At 41.0% G+C, this 25,702-nt stretch overlaps 1 protein-coding gene across 2 annotated transcripts in view; it reads left to right on the forward strand.

Annotated features, from left to right (window-relative positions):
• Nucleotides 1-9,283: 9,283 nt before the first annotated feature.
• tns1b (tensin 1b) overlaps nt 9,284-25,702 on the forward strand; it is a 277,921-nt gene continuing 261,502 nt past the window's right edge. The window contains exon 1 of one of the 2 annotated variants that reach the window (XM_071340784.1): nt 9,284-9,470. In XM_071340784.1, coding sequence (XP_071196885.1) covers nt 9,369-9,470 — 102 coding nt within the window. In that variant the 5' untranslated portion in view covers nt 9,284-9,368. The remainder of the gene's footprint in view (nt 9,471-25,702) is intronic. The other variant, XM_071340787.1, reaches the window with a different exon arrangement.

Below are 25,702 nucleotides of genomic sequence, written 5' to 3' on the forward strand. Positions count from 1 at the left end.
GAATGAACTCTTAGGATATCAGGTACTTGCTAAAAATCACATTTTTCACATGACGTGTTTTTTGGGGAGGACAGGAGAATTAACAAAGAGGAAACTTGAATGAACTTTGATAGTTTTTATTACAATTTTTACATTGCAAAAAGAGAAAAATGTTCATGCCATGAGGTTCCGGAACAAAATAGGCCAAAACGGGGAAATGCCAGGATCCGGCTTAAATTAAGCACTGAAAATATCTATTGCGCTATTAGCTATCAAGGCACAAGGCGAGACCCAGATGCAGACACAGGAGGCAGATGGTTGGAGTCTTACAATGTTTATTAATCCGAAAAGGGGTAGGCAAGAGAATGGTCGTGTACAGACAAAAGGTCAAAACCAGTTCAGAGTCCAATAGGTACCAAAGGGCAGGCAGAGTCAAGGTCAGGGCAGGCAGGATGATCAGGCAGGCAGAAAAGTAGTCCAGAGTCAGGCAGTGGTCAAAACCAGGAAGACTGGCAAAAGAGAATAGAAAAGGAATACGGGAAAAACACACTGGTTGACTTGACTAAACATACAAGACAAACTGGCACAGAGAGACAGGAAACAAAGGGATAAATACACTGGGGAAAATAAGCAACACCTGGAGGGGGTGGAGACAATCACAGGGACAGGTGAAACAGATCAGGGCGTGACAATTAGCTGTGAAAATACTGTAGGGGGGCAGAAAATCTGGAGTCTCATATTTTTGAAATGTTTAGAATGACTATCTAACATCTAATGCGAAGGACAACTCTTACTGAGCCAGCCATATCAGTCCCCTAGTGCAAGAGGTGAAGGGAACATCCACCAGGTAGATAAGTCTGAGACTCCATGATGACACCGTCAGGAGCCAAAGTACGGTTTTCTAAAGGACTGCAACAACAGAGGAGAAAACCCTATTCATCCGACCTCCAAACAACTCAGGTTTACTGACATAACAGCCACCATTTAGTCCAATGCCCATTAATCAGGAATCTTTGCTCTAGATAAGTGATAGGGATAAAATATATATATATGCTGATATGATTTCAACACTGCGTCCTGTCTGGTGTGACAAACAAGGGAACTGTGTTACTCTGTAGTTTACAGACAGGTTTGCAGGAAAACAAGACACACACCCATCCACCTTTCACTTGACTGGCTGTCGATTCGAGGCCCAAAGTTGAGATAAGAGGGGTTGTGGAATGCTGTTGATTGTCAATACCCCGGTTTCCATGGTGACCCGTAAACACATGGCTGGGTCATTTACTGTGAGCTGTAAATGATGTGGTATGGGGCGACTGCTGGGGTGTTTCTAACACGCGGAGTGGTTCAGACAAAGTCACAACAACAGCAGCTCGTATGTGTGACACAGGGAGCCCAACCAGGATCATTATTTTTCAGTGTTTTCCTTTATTTGAAACTTCACTTCATGAGTGGCAGATAGGCGGGTTCCAATTTTTCAGAGTAAATAACTCACGGACACTAGAGAAGCTTAACCAAGTTAAATTCTTCCAAAGGGTCGTTACAGGTATAATTCAGACAAAGACATATACTCTTCCACTACTTTATATACTATGCTTATGCTTATAACAATGTTCAAAGTTTACCCCGAATCCAACAAGTGCCTTGCAAAAGTGCCTTCATCCCCCTTGGCGTTTTTCCTATTTTCTTGCATAACCTGTAATTTAAATATATTTTTATTTGGATTTCATGTACTGGACATACACAAAATAGTCCAAATTGGTGAAGTGAAAAGGAAAAAATTACTTGTTTTAAAAAATTATAAAATATTTAAAATGGAAAAGTGGTGTGTGCGTATGTATTCACCCCCTTTGCTATGAAGCCCCTAAATCAGTTCTGGTGCAACCAATTACCTTCAGAAGTCACATAATTACTTAAATAAAATCCACCTGTGTGCAATCTAAGTGTCACATGATCTGTCATGATCTCAGTATATATAACCCTGTTCTGAAAGGCCCCAGGGTCTGCAACACCACTAAGCAAGGGGCACCACCACGCAGCGGCACCAATAAGACCAAGGACCTCTTCAAACAGGGTCAAAGTTGTGGAGAAGTACAGATCAGGGTTGGGTTATAAAAAATATCAGAAACTTTGAACATCCCAACGAGCACTATTAAATCCATTATTAAAAAATGGAAAGAATATGGCACCACAACAAACCTGCCAAGAGAGGGCCGCTCACCAAAACCCACAGACCAGGCAAGGAGGGCATTAATCAGAGAGGCAACAAAGAGACCAAAGATAATCCTGAAGGAGCTGCAAAGCTCCACAGTGAAGATTGGAGTATCTGTCCATAGGACAACTTAAAGCCATACAATCCACAGAGCTGGGCTTTATGGATGATTGGCCAGATAAAAGCCATTGCTTAAAGAAAAAAATAAGCAAACACTTTTGGTTTTTGCCAAAAGGCATGTGGGAGACTCCCCAAACATATGGAAGAATGTACTCTGGTCAGATGAGAATAAAATGTAGCTTTTTGGCCATCAAGGGAAACTATGTCTGGCACAAACCCAACACCTCTCATCACCCTGAGAACACCATCCCCACAGTGACGCATGGTGGTGGCAGCAACATGCTGTGGAGATGTTTTTCATCGACAGGGACTGGGAAACTGGTCAGAATTGAAGGAATGATGGATGGCGCTAAATACAGGGAAATTCTTGAGGGAAACCTGTTTCAGTCTTCCTGAGATACAGGTGAAGTCGGAAGTTTACATACACCATAGCCAAATACATTTAAACTCAGTTTTTCACAATTCCTGACATTTAATCCCAGTAAAAATTCCCTGTTTTAGGTCAGTTAGGATCACCACTTTTTAAGAATGTGAAATGTCAGAATAATAGTAGAGAGAATGATTTATTTCAGCTTTTTGTCTTTCATCACATTCCCAGTGGGTGAGATGTTTACATACACTCACTTAGTTTTTGGTAGAATTGCCTTTAAATTGTTTAACTTGGGTCAAATGTTTCGGGTAGCCTTCCACAAGCTTCCCACAATAAGTTGGGTGAATTTTGTCCCATTCCTCCTGACAGAGCTGGTGTAACTGAGTCAGGTTTGTAGGCCTCCTTGCTCGCACACGCTTTTTCAGTTCTGCCCACAAATTTTCTATCGGATTGAGGTCAGGGCTTTGTGATGGCCACTCCAATACCTTGACTTTGTTGTCCTTAAGCCATTTTGCCAAAACGTTGGAAGTATGCTTGGGGTCATTGTCCATTTGGAAGACCCATTTGCGATCAAGCTTTAACTTCCCGACTGATGTCTTGAGATGTTGCTTCAATATATGCACATACTTTTCCTCCCTCATGATGCTATCTATTTTGTGAAGTGCACCAGTCCCTCCTGCAGCAAAGCACCCCTAAAACATGATGCTGCCACCCCCGCGCTTCACGGTTGGGATGGTGTTCTTCGGCTTGCAAATCTCTGCCTTTTTCCTCCAAACATAACGATGGTCATTATGGCCAACAGTTCTGTTTTTGTTTCATCAGACCAGAGGACAATTCTCCAAAAAGTACGATCTTTGTCTCCATGTGCAATTGAAAACCGTAGTCTGGCTTTTTTTATGGCAGTTTTGGAGCAGTGGCTTCTTCCTTGCTGAGCAGCCTTTCAGGTTATGTCAATATAGTACTCTTTTCACTGTGAATATAGATACTTTTGTACCTGTTTCCTCCAGCATCTTCACAAGTTCCTTTGCTGTTCTTCTGGGAATGATTTGCACTCTTCGCAACAAAGTATGTTCATCTTTAGAAGACAGAACACGTCTCCTTCCTGAGCGGTATGACATCTGCGTGGTGCCATGGTGTTTGTACTTGCGTACTATTGTTTGTACAGATGAACGTGGTACCTTCAGGCGTTTTGAAATTGCTCCCAATGATGAACCAGACTTGTGAGATGAACGTGGTACCTTCAGGCGTTTGGAAATTGCTCCCAATGATGAACCAGACTTGTGGAGGTCTACAATTTTGTTTCTGAGGTCTTGGCTGACTTCTTTTGATTTTCCCATGATGTCAAGCAAAGAGGCACTGAGTTTGAAGGTAGGCCTTGAAATACATCCACAGGTACACCTCCAATTGACTCAAATGATTTCAATTAGCCTATCAGAAGCTTCTAAAGCCATGACATCATTTTCTGGAATTTTCCAAGCTGTTTAAAGGCACATTCAACCTAGTGTATGTAAACTTCTGACCCACTGGAATTGTGATAGTGAAATAATCTGTCTGTAAACAATTGCTGGAAAAATGACTTGTGTCATGCACAAAGTAGATGTCCTAACCGACTTGCCAAAACTATAGTTTGTTAATTAACAAGAAATTTGTGGAGTGGTTGAAAAACGTGTTTTAAAGACTCCAACCTAAGTGTATGTAAACTTCCGACTTCAACTGTATATATTAACTTTAAAAAATGTAAAATCCTCAAAGACCTCCTCTGAAGGCATCTTTAGCAGAGGAGGAATTAATTCAGTAAAAGGAAAGGACTTTTGTGTGTTTGATGCCATTCCATTTGTTCTGTTCCAGCCATCATTATGAGCTGTCCTCCCCTCAGTGTCACGCCCTGACCTTAGAGATCCTTTTTATGTCTCTATTTTGGTTTGGTCAGGGCGTGAGTTGGGGTGGGCATTCTATGTTCTGTGTTCTATGTTTTGTATTTCTTTGTTGGGTGTGGTTCTCAATCAGAAGCAGCTGTCTATCGTTGTCTCTGATTGAGAACCATACTTAGGTAGCTCTTGCCCACATGGGTTTTGTGGGTAGTTGTTTTCTATCTCTGTGTCTGCACCAGACAGAACTGTTTCGTGTTGGTAATTTTTTTGTTATTTTGTCTTAGTGTTTTGAGTTAAAATAAATATTAACATGGACACTTACCACGCTGCGTTTTGGTCCGATCTTGACTACTCTTCATCAGATGAAGAGGATCGTTACACTCAGCAGCATCCACTGATATTAAGATACCGGTAATCCTCATGCAGGCACTGGTGTGTTTTCTCTTGAAACATCCCCGTAACCCAACCATCCACAAATTCCTCTGTGAAAGTTTCTGATCAATTCCATGCCATGTGGGACTTTGCAGAATATTATGTTGGATATTCCTGGAAAGCTGGTTTGAATCAGGTGGAGGGATCTGCTCTGCTGGCCTCTGCATGAGGATTTGGACGCATAAATGTAAGGAATTCTGGGCAGTGTTCAGTAGAACACACTGTAGCAAAATGTTTTGCAACAGAAAGCAAAAATCGGTGTTCTTATTGGTCAAGTTTTGTTAGTACTTCCCTGTTTCAAAAATATGTCCACCTACTGAACAGGACCCAGGCCCTGAGCAGAAAGAGCTATAGAGAGATGATCGTGAGAGAAGGAGGGCTCGTAAAGCAGTGCAGGCCAAATCCAGAAACAACACCCTCTCAAATAGCTCCCATTTGGCTGTGCAGTTCTCTAGCTCCATAGCAACTGTGTCCATGGCCCATTACACATATACATATTTTGTATCATTTTAATTAGAATACATGTATTTTGTATTTTCTAATACAAATATATACTTGCAAGTAGCCCGCTTAACTACAACATTCTCAGTAATGGTAACATAATCTTTTTACTTGCTATGACTGTGGTATTTCCTTGTTAACCTTAGTTTAATACACTGACTGTAAGATGCTCTGGATAAGAGTGTCTGCTAAATGACCAATGTAAATTTGAAAATTAACACTTGCAAAGCACACCGCTTGCTATTATTCTCATGACCTCTGCCCCCAAATAAGGCCAAATTTGATTTAAAAAAAAGAATTGTTTGAGGGTGGAACTCATTAGAATAATACCCAGTCGTGTGCGTGGCAAATATTTTTTTTAACATTATCGTTTATCATTTAGCAGACGCTTTTATCCAGAGCAACTTAGTCAGTCAGTGCTTTCATCTAAGGTTGATAAAAAAACACATCAAATCATATTTTATTTATCACATGCACAGAATACAACTGTTGTACATTTTACAGTGAAATGCTTGCTTATGAACCTTTCCCAACAACGCAAAGTTAAAAAATAATAATAACAAATAAAATAGTAACTAACACAAGAGGAATAATATAGAATACACATGAATGGAGCTATATACAGTACAGGGAGTACCAGTACCACATCAATGTGCATAAGTACGAGTTACTTGAGGTAGATATGTACAGTACATGAAGGCAGGGTAAAGTGACTAGGCATCAGGATAGATAATAAGAGTAATATAAAAACAGAGTTACAGCAGCAAATGATGAGTGTGTTGTGTGCGTGTGTGTGCGTATGTAGTATTTGAATGTGTGAGGGATTTGTGTGGTAGTGACAGTGTAGTGTGTCTGAGTGAGTGTGTATATGTTGTGTATATAAAGTCTAGTGAGTGTCCGTAGGGTCAGTGGAAGATAGAGTCAGTGCAGGTAGTATGGGTACCATTAATTGACTATTTAGCAGTCAGGCTATTTAGCAGTCTTCTGGCTTGGGGGTAGAAGCTGTCTAGGAGCCTGTTGGTCTGAGAGCCGAGGCTCCGGTACCATTTGCCGGATGGTAGCAGAGTGAACAGTCTATGGCTTGGTTGGCTGGAGTCTTTGTACATTTTTCGGGGCTTCCTCTGACACAGCCTGATATATAGATCCTGGATGGCAGGGAGCTTGGCCCCAATGATATACTGGGCTTTCCGCACCACCCTTTGTAGCTCTTTGTGGTCAACGGCGGTGCAATTGCTATACCAAACGGTGATGCAGTCAGTCAAGACGCTTTCGATTGTGCAGCTGTAGAACGTTTTGAGGATCTGATGTCCCATGCCAAATATTTGTTTTATTTTTTATTTCACCTTTATTTAACCAGGTAGGCCAGTTGAGAACAAGTTCTCATTTACAACTACGACCTGGCTATTTTCAGCCTCCTAAAGGGGAAAGGTGCTGCTTTGCCCTCTTTATGACTGTGTGGACCATGTTACATCCTAGGTGATGTGGATGCTAAGGACCTTAAAGCTCTCAACCCGCTTCACAACAGCCCCGTCGATATGATGGGGGCGTGCGCTCCACTTTTTCTCCTATAGTCCACAATCAGCTCCTTGGTCTTACTGTCGTTGAGGGAGAGGTTGTTGTCCTGGCATCACACTGCTAAGTCTCTGACCTCCTCCCTGTAGGCTGACTCATCGTTGTCGGTGATCAGGCCTACCACCGTCATGTCGTCAGCGAACTTGATGATGGTGCTGGAGTCGTGTGTGGCCACGCAGTCGTGGGTGAACAGGGAGTGCAGGAGGGTACTAAGCACACACCCCTGAGGGGCCCCCGTGTTGAGGGTCAGCGTGGCGGAGGTGTTGTTGCCTGCACTCCCCAGCTGGGGTCGACCTCTCAGGAAGTCCAGGATCCAGTTGCAGAGGGAGGGGGTTCTATCCCAGGGTCCCTAGCTTGGTGATGAGCTTGGAGGGGACTATGGTGTTGAATGCTGAGCTGGTCTATGAACAGTATTCTCACATAGTTATTTCCCCTCTTGTTCAGGTGGGAGAGGGCAGTGTGAAGTGCAATTGAGATTGCATCATCTGTGTATCTGTTGGGCCAGTATGCGAATTGGAGTGGGTCTAAGGTGTCTGTGATGATGGTGTTGATGTGTGTCATGACTAACCTTTCAAAGCACTTCATAATTACAAATGTGAGTGCTACAAGGCGATAGTCATTTAGGTTACCTTGGAGCTCTTGGGAACAGGGACAATGGTGGTTAGTTTGAAACATGTTGGGATTACAGACTGGGACAAGTCTGTGAACATGTCTGTGAAGACACCTGCCAGCTGGTCTGCGCATGCTTTGAGAACACACCCTGGTATTCCGTCCGGCCCAGCGGCCTTGTGACATATCACAGTCAGAGCAAGTAAAACATTTCTGAGAATGTTGTTGCAGTTAACGATGCATTGGTCTTCAAAATATCCTGTATTGGTAACAAGATACCTTTTGTATGTTTTATATCTTTGCCCATCTCTGGCTAGTGCGTAGTATGTTACTTTAATATTCACAGTAACTTGCCACCAGCTTACTATAAGTTACTGGAAAATGTAGAGCAACGACACATTACAAGACTGTAAAATTAGCCTACTATACTGTAAGAAAGTAAATACTACTGTAATCGTTGTTGTTTTACTGTAATTACATGGGATTAGTGCAAGCAGGTTGGCTGCTAAGTATTTGTATGTTACAGCATGTTTAAGAATAGTTGGTGTTTTATATCACTTGCACTTGTAGAGGTCTTAACAAAGGCTTCAAAACTGTCAGTGACTACAGGGCAAAACAGACCAAAAGGACATGGCTAAACATTTAACCATTAAAGGTTTGAGACTTACTACCACTCTGATTTATACCCTATATACATTTAATTGTTAGGGAACTACTACCACATATCACTTAAATTGGTACAGCACTCTCAATAACGGGTGCAACAAGTATAGCCTCTTACAAGGGACAATGCAAAATGTGTTAATGAGCCACAACAATACCATGCACCCACAAAAGATTTTTGGTGCTCCAAAATTACAGTATGGTGCAATATTCTGTGAGGGTGGTACTGAATTACAGTAAATTACTGGCAGAACAGTAGATAGTAAGTCTTTGTAGATTTATAGGACAAATACACAAAAATAAGATATGGTAGTGTATTCTGTGGGGTATAACATTCTGACTGATGGGTGCAACAAATATAGCTTCTGACAAGGCACGCCTAAAAGTATGTTAATGAGCCAGTGATTCTTTCGGCACCCATAACATTTTCCGACAGTGCACCATAATTCACAGTATGCTGCTGTAAAAAAAAACTGCAAAACAGGTAATACAGTACTTTACTGTATAATTATATTGTACATTTACAGCAGTGTAGCTGAATGTCATTGAGCCCCCCATAATACATTACTGTAATACAGAATTACAGTAGCTAACTGTATACATTTTGTTACAGTGCTAGCTATCTGTCTGTCTGTCGCTCTGCCATTCAAATAAACTACTACCCAGTGCTCAAGAGTCGTGTTTCCTTTTTTTTCACTTGACTAAAATATCCTGCTTCTTCCTACTAAGTGGAAAACGGAAAGTTTGGTGCAAGACATGAATTGAGAAATTCAGAGCCAGCCCATCGAAATTATGACTTGTTTATATCATTTATAACTGTTTTATAGAAGTGCTAGCGATATTGCGTCCAGTTTGACTTGTTTCGTCATTTGGGGGCAAGAGCACAGCAACGGATTTTTTTTTTATTTTTTTATTTTATTTTTTTACATGCGTGGGTAGTTTAAAGTGTCTGCGAGAGAGCACTATCCAGATTGGAACGCATAGCTCTGAAATATCACGTTTTTGAATGGGTCCACGAGACTGATCTGAATTTGCCTGGATGGGATGCACAGTGAGTTTCATCTGTTGTGAAGACGACTTCCTGCAAATGCCTCTTGGCCAACATGAGAAAAATAAAGAGGATAAGAAACTGTTGAACAAGGTAAGGACCCATTCCCATAATGAACGCGTGAGTTTCTAAACTATAGCAGGAAAAGAACATAGCACGTTATGAACTTGACAATGCATTTAACGAAGCAGGCGGAGTTCTGCATGTGTCTACCTGCGGCAGCGTGACAGCTGTTCAAGCCACACATCGAGTGATAGTCGCCTACAGTTTAAGCCTAAGGAGTAATAACGCCTTCATTGACACAATACAAGGTGACCAAACATGACATTTATTTGTGAACTTGCAACCAGAATGATTTAAAATGAAACTAAACATGTCATGCAGATAGATGCCTGTGATGCAAGTTGAACAAATTATGACCAAATTCGTATATTCATCTCACTCCATTACTGTTTTTGTGGAGTCACTTTAAGACTCATTCATTCTAACTAATCTGTAAAAAAAAAAAAAATCTAATATATCACATCAACACATAGAGATATTGCTAAATCAATTTCAGAACAGCATAGACCAATTGACTACAAAGTAACCAAATAAAATCATGTACACATATTTTGCAGATGTTATCGCAGGTGCAGCGAAATGCTTGTGTTTCTTGCTCCAACAGTGCAGTAATACCTAATAATACAAAACAATACTCACAAATCCCCAAAATAAAAAGAAAGGTATTAAGCAATGTCAGGACGAGCAATGTCAGAGTCTGGAACATCAATGTCAAATCAAATCAAATTGTATTTGTCACATGCGCCGAATACAACAGTTGTAGACCTTACCGTGAAATGCTTACTTTCAAGCCCTTAACCAACAATGCGGTTTTAAGAAAAACAAGAGTTAAAGAAAATATTTACTAAATAAACTAATGTAAAAAATAAAAGAGCAGCATATGTATATAATGGTGTCTATAAACATTATGGAGAGTATATGAATAGAAAAGGTGTGTACAGCAGTAGTTATATAGGATGATCCTTGACTAGAATACAGTATATTACATATGAAGTGGGTAAAACAATATGTGCACATTATTAAAGTGACCAATGACTATGTACATAGGGCAGCAGTCTCCAAGGTTCAGCACTGGCTGGTAGCCGGATAGTAACTGTGACTAAAGTTCAGGGCAAATAACTACAGTAGGCTAGACAATAATATGGTCTAACCTTTATTTGTCAGGTTACTTTGTAGTCAATTGGTCTATGGCTATGCTGTTCTGAAATGGATTATTGTTCTGAAATATTATTGTCTCTAGACAGGTGTAACGGATGTGAAATGGCTAGCTAGTTAGCGGGTACGCGCTAGTAGCGTTTCAATCAGTTACGTCACTTGCTCTGAAACCTAGAAGTAGTGTTGCCCCTTGCTCTGCAAGGGCCGCGGCCTTTGTGGAGCGATGGGTAACGATGCTTCGTGGGCGACCGTTGTTGATGTGTGCAGAGGGTCCCTGAGGTCGGGGCGAGGGGACGGTCTAAAGTTATACTGTTACATTGATGCTGTTGACCCGGATCACTGGTTGCTGCGGAAAAGGAGGAGGTTGAAAGGGGGGTGAGTGTAACGGATGTGAAATGGCTAGCTAGTTAGCGGGTACGTCACTTGCTCTGAAACCTAGAAGTAGTGTTGCCCCTTGCTCTGCAAGGCTTTTGTGGAGCGATGGGTAACGATGCTTCGTGGGTGTCAGTTGTTGATGTGTGCAGAGGGTCCCTGGTTCGCGCCCGAGGTCGAGGCGAGGGGACGCCGTAAAGTTAAACTGTTACACAGGCAGTCAAGACAAGACTGCCTTGGGTCATTTCAATGTAAACCCATGAGCACCAACATGAGGTTAATAGGAGCATATCAAATTTAGTGTCAAAGGAACGCTACACAGCAAATTCTCCAGTGTTAAATCAACACTGAGTCTTCAATTAGCACTGAAAGTATGAACCTGTATAGACACTGGAACAGTGATAAATTAAAAGGATAGTTCTGGGTTTTGGAACTGAAGCCCTTTATCTACTCACCCAGAGTAAGATGAACTCAGGGATACAATTTTTATGTCTCAATGTGCAGTTTGAAGGAAGTTGCTAACTAGCGTTAGTGCAATTGCTAACTAGCGTTAGCACAATGATTGTAAGTATATGGTAACTGCTAGCATGCTAGTAGATACCATAGACTTCCAGTCATTGCTCTAACAATAGTTAGCATTGGCTCGTGAAACTACCTAAATGTCATTCCGGTTCATCTGTTCTGTCAAGCGCCTACATTTTTGTAGCTGTAATAAGCTTAGAGAAGTGTATGAGCTCATTAAAAGCCTATGTGATATCCCCAATGGGATATTAACCACTTTTCAGCATTATGTAAATAATAATGGTCATGAACAGAAAGTCATGTTTTTCATGAAATTGGATAATATTTGGATTATCCCAGATCAAAGTATGACAATGACGGTTGCTTCTACATTTGTAAAGTTTGACCACCCTAACTGTCATATTAATACACCAATGGTAACATGATATTCTCTTACATAATTAAAATACGTATCGGCTTGTAACCAACATCGGATGAGGCGTGTTTGCCGTGAGGTGTGATTTAAATTGCTGGATAGCTACTCTACTGGTGCCAAAATTTAACTGTAGGGTGTCAGCAAATATAATTAAAGTTTACACTATTCATCTATGCAAAGATACTTATATGTTTTCCCTTTCATCTGTGTCTGGTGTTTGCTAGTTACAGGCTAGGTAGGTGTTCAGCCAGCATGGAACAAAAGGGGGTCGTTCAAAACTCTGATGCAGTTGTCATGTCAACACATCTGTCAGTGCTGTTGTAAACCACATTCCAAAATACATGCCAAACGGGAGATGTATAATAAAATTGACATCATTGATGCAATTTCAATGTTTGAGTTGCTTTGTGTGAGAGGATTTCACTGCAGCACTGTTCACTCCATTCAAGTTTCTTGACGTAGGCGTTTCAAAGAGCTGCCAGTCAAGGCAAGCTCATGAATATGAGCTTCCCACCCACTTGGCCTGTCTTTTCAAACTTCCTGGTATTTTGACCTTGAAAAAAAAGTTAAAAAATAAATTAAGTTAACACTTCTATCACCCCAAACCAGAACTGATATTTCAGTCACTCAAAAGGCTATTTTACATGAGAATTAAAATGACTGTCAGGGACTTTTAATATTTTTGTATTAGAATATGTAATTTGCACTAATATTTAAGAAAAATTTAACATGATCACCAGGAATGATATTTACTCTCACGGGTGGCCAACAATAACAATCTAAATGCCATGCCCCTAATAAGACACACATCCTGAAAATAACCTATGGATTACATATAAAAATACCCAGCTGCTTGGTCAACCCAGCATAAAAGCAAATGAAATCCCAATTGATGTTTAAATTAACTCATGTTTGGGAAATTCAAACAACCCCACATGTAAGGTTATTCACGGAATCTGTCAAATTATTATTATTTCAAAGAGATGTATAATGCCTATAGAAATTCAGCCAGAGTGTGGATATCCAACCTTCAACAATGTATTCACCCACAACCTGCATTTATCATAACTGCCAAAGTTGGGACGTTGCAATATGAGACTATCTAAACTGGAACAACCATTTTAGTAACGGGTGCAGTAAGTCCAAGTAACATATTGGATTAGTTTTCGAAAATGTATGTAATTTATATTTGAGAAGCATAAGATTAATTAATCAATCCAAAAACATACACACATACACATACACACAATTCATTAAAATCAACTGCAATAGAGCATGCTGGAAAATATAATAATGATGGTCTTGGTTTTGCTTCAACTCTGGTTATTAACACCAACCCTGGGGTTATTTTAAACCAATGAGTGTTAATTCAACACATACAGAGTGAATTGTTATGGAAGAGATAGGCCACAAAAGCTCACAGAACGGGACCGCCGAGTGCTGAAGCCCGTAGCGCGTAAAAATAATCTGTTCTAGGTTGCAACACTCAGAGTGGAGGCTGTTATAGCAACAAAGGGGGGACCAACTCCATATAATTGCCCATGATTTTGGAATGAGATGTTCGACGAGCTGGTGTCCACATACTTTTGGTCATGTAGTGTATTTCTATGGGCACAAGCACTGTTTATGACAAACTGTTCACACCTCTCTTGTTGTTGAAGAGAATTTTGCAGGTTTAAAGCTTATTTCCTGCAATTCTATACATTTTGCCATGTCTAATGTGTAATCATGTGATATTTGAGTGACACAAAAATTACAACAATATCTATGGGCTAAAAAGCCACAAAAATAACTTTAGCTGACATGTGCGAGTTGTTCTGGACATTTCTGACAAGCTATAGAAGCTCTCTAAGGTACAGTGCATTCGGAAAAAGTATTCAGACCCCTTGACTTTTTCCACATTTTGTTACATTACAGCCTTATTCTAAAATTGATAACTTTTTAAAAATCAATCTACACACAATACCCCATGATGGCAAAGCGGAAACAGGTTTTTAGAAATGTTAGCAAATTTACAAAAAATAAACAGAAATACCTTATTTACATAAATATTCAGACCCTTTGCTATGAGACTCGAAATTGAGCTCAGGTGTATCTTGTTTCCATTGATCATCCTTGAGGTGTTTCTTCAATTTGATTGTGGAGTCCACCTTTGGTAAATTCAATTGATTGGACATGATTTGGAAAGGCACACACCTGTCTATGTAAGGTCCCACAGTTGACAGTGCATGTCAGAGCAAAAACCAAGCCATGAGTTCGAAGCAATTGTCCATAGAGCTCTGAGACAGGATTATGTCAAGGCACAGATCTGGGGAAGGCACCAAAGAATATCTGCTTGGAGTTTCCCAAAAGGTACCTAAAGGACTCTGACCATAAGAAACAAGATTACCTGGTCTGATGAAACCAAGATAGAACTCTTTGGCATGAATGCCAATTGTCATGTCTGGAGGAAACCTGGCACCATCCCTACGGTGAAGCATAGTGGTGGCAGCATCATGCTGTAGGGATGTTTTTCAGCAACAGGGACTGGGAGACCAGTCAAGATCAAGGGAAAGATTAATGGAGCAAAGTACAGGGAGATCCTTAATGAAAACCTACTCCAGAGCGCTCAGGATTTCAGACTGGGGCGAAGGTCCACCTTACAACAGGACAACGACCCTAAGCACACAGCCAAGACCACGCAGGAGTGGCTTCGGGACAAGTGTCTGAATGTCCTTGAGTGGCCCAGCCATAGCCCGGACTTGAACCCGATCGAACATCTCTGGAGAGACCTGAAAATAGCTGTGCAACAACGATCCCCATCCAACCTGACAGAGCTTGAGAGGATCTGCAGAGAAGAATGGGAGAAACTCCCCAAATACAGTGCCAAGCTTGTGCCAAGCTTGTAGCGTCATACCCAAGAAGACTCAATGCCGTAATCGCTGCCAAAAGTGTTTCAACAAAGTACTGAGTAAAGGGTCAGAATACTTATGTATATGTGATATTTCAGTTTGTTTCTTTTTAAACATTTTCAAACATTTCAAAAAAAATGTTTTTGCTTTGTCATTATGGGGTATTGTGTGTAGATTGATGAGGGGGAAAAAACAATTTAATCCATTTTAGAATAAGGCTGTGACAAAATCTGGAAAAAGTCAAGGGGTCTGAATACTTTCTGAATGCACAGTATGCAATGACTAACATGACAAGAGGAACTGACGATGCACTACCCAATTCCAAAATTGCACCTTGTGCATTCTACTATTACAACACTGTGATATAACGTATATGTTGAGCGGCTTCACTGCAGGTAGATTCTATGTTTTAAAATTCTATAAAATATATATATATTAAAAAAGGCACTTTGGGATATATGCAAATAAAGCTTTACACTCAGCAGTGTGTTAATTCAACACTGTGTCTATACGGGTCCACACTTTCAGTGTTAATTTAACAATTTTCTGTGTAAGAGTCTATATTTTCGGGAAATTAAGGCATAGATATGTTTTTCAACCATTTTCCATCCGATGGAAAGCAAATGCTTTGATTTTTGGTCATACAGATGGAAAAGAGATCATACATTATTTTTACTAGAAAATATCTTAAAAGGTATTAGAAAAAAAAATACATCAAAACACAATAGTGTTGAAGTAAGGCCCCTGCCAACAAATATCAACAATTATATTTAGTTGTGCAGAAATCATTTGCCTTCTGTAAGTTTAAGAAATATTGCTTAGTGTCTTGTCATTCTGTTCCCAAAACCCACATATCTTTAAACTATTTTCTAATTTATCTCCCTCATGAAAGAAGGAAGGAGGGAGGATAATGAAAGTTAACACAAGTAATAAGTAAAGGTAAACCTACCAATTAGGTATAATGTTTTTACTGATAACAATTTTGTTTATGAAGTATTAAGTGACTAAAACGTGCCAAATTGGTAATAGAGTGACCGAAAAATCTATAAAAGAATGACTGCAATTAAATTGGCCACAATGGAAAATTATAGTAGTCACAAACCACAGTTGCAGTAGACCACAGTACAACACAGTACAGTACAGTAAAGAAAAGTAAATAAAAATAGAGTATAGTTCAGTACAGTACAGTACAGTAGAGCACACATGAGTAGAGTACAGTATAATGTAATATACTCAACTTTACGCTACTGGACTGTACTATACTCTACTTTCCTATACTGTACTGTTCTGCACTGCACTGTACTGAACTATACTTTGCTCAGGGGTGAAAGTAAGGTGTTACGGTCCGGTACGGCTTCCAGGCAAAATAAGTAGAGGGGGTATGCAGTACCTGTAAAATATGAGCCTATCACAATAATGAAAACAAAATGTCAAAAAAACTGTTGGCTGTTACACCACTATGTATCATTACCGCATGTCAGAGGCATGAACAATTAGTGAATGGACTTGAAAACGAGTTGTATAGCCTGCGCTATGCAGTGGAGACATTCATTCTGGCTTAATGACAATTGCATAATGTCATTACACTTTTTGGTGTTTTGTGTAACAGATGTCTCTTTCCAATCACCACTGTTTGGAGGCTGGAAATAAACTCCGCAAAGAAAGAAATGCCTCTTTTTCAGGACCCTGTCTTTCAAAGATAATTCGTAAAATTCCAAATAACTTCACAGATCTTCATTGTATAGGGTTTAAACACTGTTTCCCAACAATTAATGAACATGCACCTGTGGAACGGTCGTTAAGACACTAACAGCTTACAGAAGGTAGGCAATTAAGGTCACAGTTATGAAAACATAGGACACTAAAGAGGCATTTCTACTGACTCTGAAAAACACCAAAAGAAAGATGCCCAGGGTCCCTGCTCATCTGTGTGAACATGCCTTAGGCATGCTGCAAGGAGGCATGAGGACTGCAGATGTGACCAGGGCAATAAATTGCAATGTCCGTACTGTGAAACGCCTAAGACAGTGCTACAGGGAGACAGGACGGACAGCTGATCGTCCTCGCAGTGGCAGACCACGTGTAACAACACCTGCACAGGATCAGTACATCTGAACATCACACCTGTGGGACAGGTACAGACCTATATCCATCCTGCCCTGCCTTTCTAAAGTCTAAAGTTAACAAACAGATCACTGACCATTTTGAATCCCACCGTACCGGTTTCCGAGCTGGTCACGGGTGCACCTCAGCCACGCTCAAGGTACTAAACAATATCCTAACCGCCATCGATAAAATACAGTACTGTGCAGCCGTCTTCATCGACCTGGCCAAGGCTTTCGACTCTGTCAATCACCGGATTCTTATCGGCAGACTCAACAGCCTTGGTTTCTCAAATGACTGCCTCGACTGGTTCACCAACTACTTTTCAAGTAGAGTTCAGTGTGTCAAATCGGAGGCCCTGTTGTCCGGACCTCTGGCAGTCTCTATGGGGGTACCACAGGGTTTAATTCTTGGGCCGATACTTTTCGCTGTATATATCAACGATGTCGCTCTTGCTGCGGGTGATTCCTTGATCCACCTCTACGCAGACGACACCATTCTGTATACATCTTGCCCTTCTTTGGCACTGTTAACAAACCTCCAAACGAGCTTCAATGCCATACACACTCCTTCCGTGGCCTCCAACTGCTTTTAAACGCTAGTAAAACTAAATGCATGCTTTTCAACCGATCGCTGCCCACACCCGCCCGCCCAACTAGCATCACTAGCCTCCAACACTACTCAGCAAACTGGATGCAGTCTATCACAGTGCCATCCGTTTGGTCACCAAAGCCCCATATACCACCCACCACTGCGACCTGTATGCTCTCGTCGGCTGGCCCTCGCTACATATTCGTCGCCAGACACACTGGCTCCAGGTCATCTATAAGTATTTGCTAGGTAAAGCTCTGCCTTATCTCAGCTCACTGGTCACCAGAACAACACCCACCCATAGAACGCGCTCCAGCAGGTATATCTCACTGGTCATCCCCAAAGCCAACACCTGCTTTGGTCGCCTTTCCTTCCAGTTCTCTGCTGCCAATGACTGGAACGAATTGCAAAAATTGCTGAAGTTGGAGAATTATCTCCCTCACTAACTTTAAGCATCAGCTATCTGAGCAGCTTACTGATCGCTGCAGCTGTACACAGCCCATCTGTAAATAGCCCATCCAACTACCTACCTCATCCCCATATTGTTTTTATTTACTTTTTTGCTCTTTTGCACACCAGTATTTCTTCTTACACATCATCATCTGCACATCTATCACTCCAGTGTTAATTTGCTAAATTGTAATTACTTCGCTACTATGGCCTATTTATTGCCTTACCTTCTTACACCATTTGCACACACTGTATGTAGACTTTTTCTATTGTGTTATTGACTGTACATTTGTTTATTCCATGTGTAACTCTGTGTTGTTGTTTGTGTCACACTGCTTTGCTTTATATTGGCCAGGTCGCAGTTGTAAATGAGAACTTGTTTTCAACTGGCCTCCCTGTTTAAATAAAGGTGAAATATATATATATATTTTAAAAGGTACAGGATGGCAACAACTGCCCGAGTTACACCAGGAACTCACAATCCCTCCTCAGTGCTCAGACTGTCCGCAATAGGCTGAGAGAGGCTGGACTGAGGGATTGTAGGCCTGTTGTAAGGCAGGTCCTCACCAGACATCACGTCAACATCATGTGGGCACAAACCCACCGTCGCTGGACCAGACAGGACTGGCAAAAAGTGCTCTTCACTGACGAGTCGCGGTTTTGTTTCACCAGGGGTGATGGTCGGATTCGCGTTTATCGTCAAAGGAATGAACGTTACACCAAGGCCTGTACTATGGAGCAGGATCGATTTGGAGGTGGAGGGTCCGTCATGGTCTGGGGCGGTGTGTCACAGCATCATCGGACTGAGCTTGTTGTCATTGCAGGCAATCTCCTACGCTGTGCGTTACAGGGAAGACATCCTCCTCCCTCATGTGGTACCCTTCCTGCAGGCTCATCCTGACATGACCCTCCAGCATGTCAATGCCACCAGCCATACTGCTCGTTCTGTGCGTGATTTCCTGCAAGACAGGAATGTCAGTGTTCTGCCATGGCCAGCGAAGAGCCCGGATCTCAATCCCATTGAGCACATCTTTTCTGTTAGTCACATGTCTGCGGAACTTGTTCAGTTTATGTCTCAGTTGTTGAATCTTGTTATGTTCATACACATGTTAAGTTTGCTGAAAATAAACACAGTTGACAGTGAGAGGACATTTCTTTTTTTGCTGAGTTTATTTTGCCAGTGGATGAACGAAGCTAATATGGATAGTGCAGACAGGCAACTAAACATAGAACAAGCACCCACAAATACCCAAGGGAAAATGGCAACCTAAATATGGTCCCCAATCAGAGACAACGATTAACAGCTGCCTCTGATTGGGAACCATAATCAGGCCACCATAGACAAACAAATACCTAGACCTACTAAACTACTAGATTTACAAAAACCCTAGACAATACAAAACAAGCATACCCACCCTCGTCACACTCTGACCTAACCAAAATAATAAAGAAAACAGAGATAACTAAGGTCAGGGTGTGACAGAGGGCTTTGTTGGAGCCTATTTCTTCCTGTAAGAGGTAGGCCTGCCTGTTTGACAGACGCAATTATGCTATCCATAGATTTGTCGGTATAGCAAAATTCTCCAGTACTGTCACTATGCACTCCACAATACCCCCGTGTCTGGGAAGGGCTTGGTGTGTTTTGTTAGAACCAGGGCTTGAATTGAGTGCGGGTGTGTCATAGCCTACCCTTTGCTAAAGAAAAGGGCAAAAAGGATACCTATTGTTAGCTTTATATTTAGAATAAATTAATAAATAGGATCCAGATAATATAAAGTGTTCTATAACAATGCTTAACTCTGTGATGCATTATGCTAGAAACAAGTTATAAATTCCTCACAAAATACGTAATTCTCATGCATATGGGGATATATTGATTAGTTTCTATGACAATCTAAATCTGAGCTGCAGCCGTCAATATTTGAGGAGTCAAAACATTTACTTTGCTATTCTGTCCCTATTAATTGAACTTTTCACTTTCTGAAAAGAGATGTTTAAACACAGGCAGCTTTTAGGGAAACACTTCTGTTGTTGGGATACGCAACAGACAAGTAGACAGCAGTTGAAGCTTACATTCTTATGCATTGGTTGAGGCTCTGTCTGGGTGGAAAGGTCACTTTTGAAAGTGTCATGCTTATATTCATAAGGATGTCTAATATTTATTAATTTGCAAATAGCGACTGTTTCGTTGAAAATAAGACACTCTGGTTTGACATTGGAGAAATATGATAAGAATGCCTATTTCTCTGTCCATTCTTCCCTGAAACTTTGATTTTCATCACCCACCTTTCTTTTGAGACTTTTTCAGAGCAACACGTTTCTCTTGATTGCACGCTGTTTTTCCCCAATCAACGCACAAAGGGATATAAAAAACACATTTAATAAGACATTGGTGATTTTATCAGTGTAATCCAATTTAAAATATTAGGATATGTTACTGACATTGAACATATTATATAGCTTACTAACCAGATGTGATAAAAATGGTGTTTAATTTGTAGTGTAGGCCTATGAATTGGGCTGCTATTATGTTCTGTTCTGCTGAACATGAGCTGAGAAAAAAATTGGCCCCAGCCAAACTTGTTGCCGACCCCTGCTGGACACTATTCTAGTTTAGCAGGTATAGGAGGGGGAGGCAATTTTATGTCTCTCCTCGGATGGCAGAACGTCCATGGCCGGGCCTGTTAGGCCCATACACTTTTTGGATGCACCCACGTGCACACATAGTAGGTTCCATACCGGAAAGAAATGAAATCTACTTTCACCCCTGACATTACTTTTCTTTACTGTGCTCTACAGGTACTGAACTCTACTCTACTGTGCTGTGCTCTACTGTGATGCCCAAACTTGGGAATTATAGACGTCTTGTTTGGAGACAGAGCTCATTAGAATAATAGCCAGTGTGTAGAATAATATCCAAACATGCAAAGGAGGATATTACATTTGTCTACCTTTTCAGGATACATCACCATGAAGAGAATGACATTTCCAGTTTGGCATGTCTTTCGTGATGCGATTCACAGCAGCACTGACAGTAGTGTTGACATGACAACTGAGTTTTGAACGACCCTTCCCCCTTTTGTTCCATGCTGGCTGAACACCTACCTAGCCTGTAACTAGCTAACACCAGACACAGATGAAAGGGGAAACATATAAGTTTCTTTGCCATAGATGAATATTGTAAACTTTTAAATATATATACACCATACAGTCCAATTTTTGTACCAGTAGAGTAGCTATCTAGCTATACTGAACAAGCATATAAATGCAACATGCAAATAAACACAACAAGTGTGTTTTAGACAGAGGCCATGAAGAGTGCTGCTGCTGCTGTGGTAGTCTGCACTAGGCAGTGTCTGGGCGATGGGCAGAGAAGTGGGTTAGGGGAAAGGGTCAAGATAAGGAGGGGTGATGGGGTAGGGATAACAGGGACTGCTTTGTTGTCCATGGCTCCATAAGTGGAATGAATAGAGGAATGTGGTCACAGACCTGTGCTCTGAATCCCTTCTCTAGTTCATACTGCCCTCTCAATTCACTGATTTCAAAGTTTATTTTCTTGAGCCTGACCAAATTTCAGGTTTTTGTTCTCTTATTCTACGCTCAGCACCAACATTTTCAGAGAAAATTTTGAATGCTGTTTGTCTACATATATAGAACACTCACATCCTTTACAGAACACAATGGCAATCATACTGTACATACAGTTGAAGTCGGAAGTTTACATACATTTAGGTTGGAGTCTTTAAAACTCATTTTTCAACCACAAACTATAGTTTTAGCAAGTCGGTTAGGACATCTACTTTGTGCATGACACAATACATTTTTCCACCAATTGTTTACAGACAGATTATTTCTCTTATAATTCACTGTATCACAATTCCAGTGTGTCAGAAGTTCACATACACTAAGTTGACTGTGCCTTTAAACAGCTTGGAAAGTTCCAGAAAATTATGTAATGGCTTTAGAAGCTTCTGAATGTCTAATTGACATAATTTGAGTCAATTGGAGGTGTACCTGTGTATGTATTTCAAGGCCTACCTTCAAACTCAGTGCCTCTTTGCTTGACATCATGGGAAAATCAAAAGAAATCAGCCAAGACCTCAGAAAAAAAATTGTAGACCTCCACAAGTCTGGTTCATCCTCGGGAGCAATTTCCAAATGCCTGAAGGTACCACGTTCATCTGTACAAACAATAGTACGCAAGTATTAACACCATGGGACCAGGCAGCCATCATACCGCTCAGGAAGGAGACGCGTTCTGTCTCCTAGAGATGAACATACTTTGGTGTAAAAAGTGCAAATCAATCACAGAACAACAGCAAAGGACCTTGTGAAGATGCTGGCGGAAACAGGTACACAAGTATCTATATCCACAGTAAAACGAGTCCAATATCGACATAACCTGAAAGGCCGCTTAGCAAGGAAGAAGCCACTGCTTCAAAACCGCCATAAAAAAGCCAGACTACGGTTTGCAACTGCACATGGGGACAAAGATTGTACTTTTTGGAGAAATGTCCTCTGGTCTGATGCAACAAAAATAGAACTGTTTGGCCATAATGACTATCGTTATGTTTGGAGGAAAAAGGGGGAGGCTTGCAAGTCGAAGACAACCATACCAACCGTGAAGCACTGGGGTGGCAGCATCATGTTGTGGGGGTGCTTTGCTGCAGGAGGGACGGTGCACTTCACAAAATAGATGACATCATGAGGGATGAAAATTATGTGTATATATTGAAGTAACATCTCAAGACATCAGTCAGGAAGTTAAAGCGTGGTCACAAATGGGTCTTCCAAATGGACAATGACCCCAAGCATACTTTCAAAGTTGTGGTAAAATGGCTTAAGGACAACAAAGTCAAGGTATTGGAGTGGCCATCACAAAGCTCAATCCTATAGGAAATTTGTGGGCAGAACTGAAAAAGCGTGTGCGAGCAAGGAGGCCTACAAACCTGACTCAGTTACACCAGCTCTGTCCGGAGGAATAGGACAGAATTCACCCAACTTATTGTGGGAAGCTCGTGGAAGGCTACCCAAAATGTTTGACCCAAGTTAAACAATTTAAAGGCAATGCTACCAAATACTAATTGAGCGTATGTAATCTTCTGACCCACTGGGAATGTGATTAAAGAAATAAAAGCTGAAATAAATCATTCTCTCTACTATTATTCTCTCAGGATTAAATGTCAGGAATTGTGAAAAACTGAGTTGAAATGTATTTGGCTAAGGTGTATGTAAACTTCCGACTTCAACTGTATGGATGGGTGTGTCTGTCAGGTTTTGGCCAAGACTGTTCGGGTTTTGGTCACTAGATGTCCCCATTGCACCTTTTTTGTACCTTTTGTTTTTTCTTGCTCTAATTATTGTTTGCACCTGTGGGTCGTTCCCTTGTTAGTATTTAAACCCTGTGTGTTCCTCAGTTCCTTGCTCAGTGTTTGTAAGTTAGCACCCAGCCCCAGCCCAAGCCTTGTTTTATACAGATATTTCTCTTGTTGGATTTTCCAGAGGTTCTCTGGTTTAGTTCTTGTGTATTATTTGAGTAGTCTTTTGAGGTTTGTTTTTCCCTGCTGTTTTTTACCACTTTGTGGAGTTTCTTTTGTATTTTGGAGGATTTCCATTTTGTGCCTCTTGGCTTTATTTTTGGACATTGTGGATTTAGTTTCTTTGCCTGAAGATTTTGTTCTTTAATTAAACCACCATCTCTAGTACTGCTGTGTCTGCCTCATCTTCTGGGTTCTGACGATTATTAGTGACTGTTTCTCGCACCGGGTCCTGACAGTGTCGTCACTCAATTGCGAAGGGCTCTTATTTTCGGGAAGCGGGTCCTTAGCTTTGGCAGAATTGGGGGCTTTGGCCTGCAGAAATTCAGCCATGTGCTTTTAAACACAGTGAATGTAATCAGGTAATCAGGTTTGCGCTTTGGAAATTATACACTCTTTGAAAAAAAGGTGCAGGGTTCTTTGGCTTGTCCCCATTTGGGAACCCTTTTTGGTGCTGGGTAAAACCCTTTGCAGAGGGTTCTATCTAGAACTCTCTATGTAGGGTACTTCAAAGAACCCTGTGTATATGGTTCTACCTGGAACCCTCTCTGGAGGGTTTTACAAGGAAACCTTTTATTTTTGGAGGGTTATTCCTAGAGCCTCAATCATCTAAACTGGAACAATCATCTCAGTAACAGGTGCAATAAATCCAACTTCTGTTCTAACAGATTGGACTAGTTTGTTATTTGTCTTTGTGTAACATAAAATGTATCAAACATTTTATTCTGAAAATCTCCCTGCATTAGAGAATGCTGGGAAATATGATATATGGTTCTATGTAGAACCCTTCTTGCCTTCCAAAGAGTCATCAAAGAACCATTTCTTCCAAAAAGGGTTCTTCTGATCAAAACTGTTCTTGGTAGAACCATTTTCAAACCCTTTTATCTAAGAGTGTATGGTGCTGCAACTGGTGACACAACTCAAATTCAGCCTTCATCATCATAGGTCTTACCTGTTGGAATTGTTATTTCCTTCTCAATTACCACCCTTGATTTCTCCATCCATGGACGCAATGAAGAGGGATTAGGCTGACTCTAAACGAGGGAAGATAAATAGTTGGGCCGTAAAATCACATGTCTCGCTTTCCGACATTTGCTGGGCCTTTGCTGGTACAGTTGGCAATGAAGCTTTTAGGACTGAGGTGCATGAGTACCCATGGGACACTAGTTGCTAGTCCCCTAATTAGGCTTGTTTTCCTGTATTTAAACAAATCAGTGGTGTCTGAGTGTCATTTGGAAAATGTGAGCAGAATGCAAACTTCTCTATAAGTCATTAATAGACTCAAGCTGAGTCTTAATGATCACATAAACCAAGAATGGTTGTTATCAGCACTAAACTATACTACAGGGAAGGGAGTGAGCTGCTATGCTTGAGTGAAGTATTATGGGGTGTCCTCTACAACATATAATTGTAGGTGTGTGTGGTACAAATGAATTCATATACAGGAGAAGTGGCAGTGTGCCTACTGTACATATTCAGTTGTAATCAGCTAACAGCCTACAGATAATTATAGATTTGTAGTGATCCACTGTAGTGATGTTGTGTTGCATTCCTTTTCTCTTTCGTAGGTTACACAGTTAGCACCTGTGTATGTGATTATCTGTATGTATGCTATTATCTTTATGTTTGCATGTTATAGGCATAGGTGTGAGTTAGGTTGTTACAGGTGTAAATTAAGTCAGTGTGTGTGTGTGTGTGTGTGTGTGTTTGTTTTGGGGTTGGCTTCCAACCTTCCAACCTCCTTTCATTAGAGCACACTGGCTGTGATGTCAGTCAGACTAACACACGCTGCTGTAAGCAACACAGAACAGACCTTGGCTCTGGCTGAGATTCCTAAGAGTGATAACGAGCAAGCAGGAAAACAAAGCCCACATGTCAAAGCCCAAGCAGGAGACTGTGTAAAAAACATACTTTGATCCAGATGAGCGTGTATTGGAACAAGCTTTGCAAAGAATGTGCTCTTGGTTCACTTATGGCTCTTTTGTGTATTTTTGCAATAACATAGGCCTAACTAGGCTAGTACAGTACTACGTAAAGAGATTGCTACATTGGTACACTATGTACCTTCTTGGACTAGTTAGGTACAGTGGCATTCAGCTAATGTGGTTTAATGTAGAAGTATTCTGCTCATACAGTGAAATACTGTATCACAGGTAAGTCAATGCCATTGACAGATACAACACACGCACGCACACACACTGCTCTTACTACCAGTTTCATCAATCA

Source organism: Salvelinus alpinus, chromosome 14 (assembly GCF_045679555.1).
Source record: "Salvelinus alpinus chromosome 14, SLU_Salpinus.1, whole genome shotgun sequence".
NCBI lineage: Eukaryota > Metazoa > Chordata > Actinopteri > Salmoniformes > Salmonidae > Salvelinus > Salvelinus alpinus.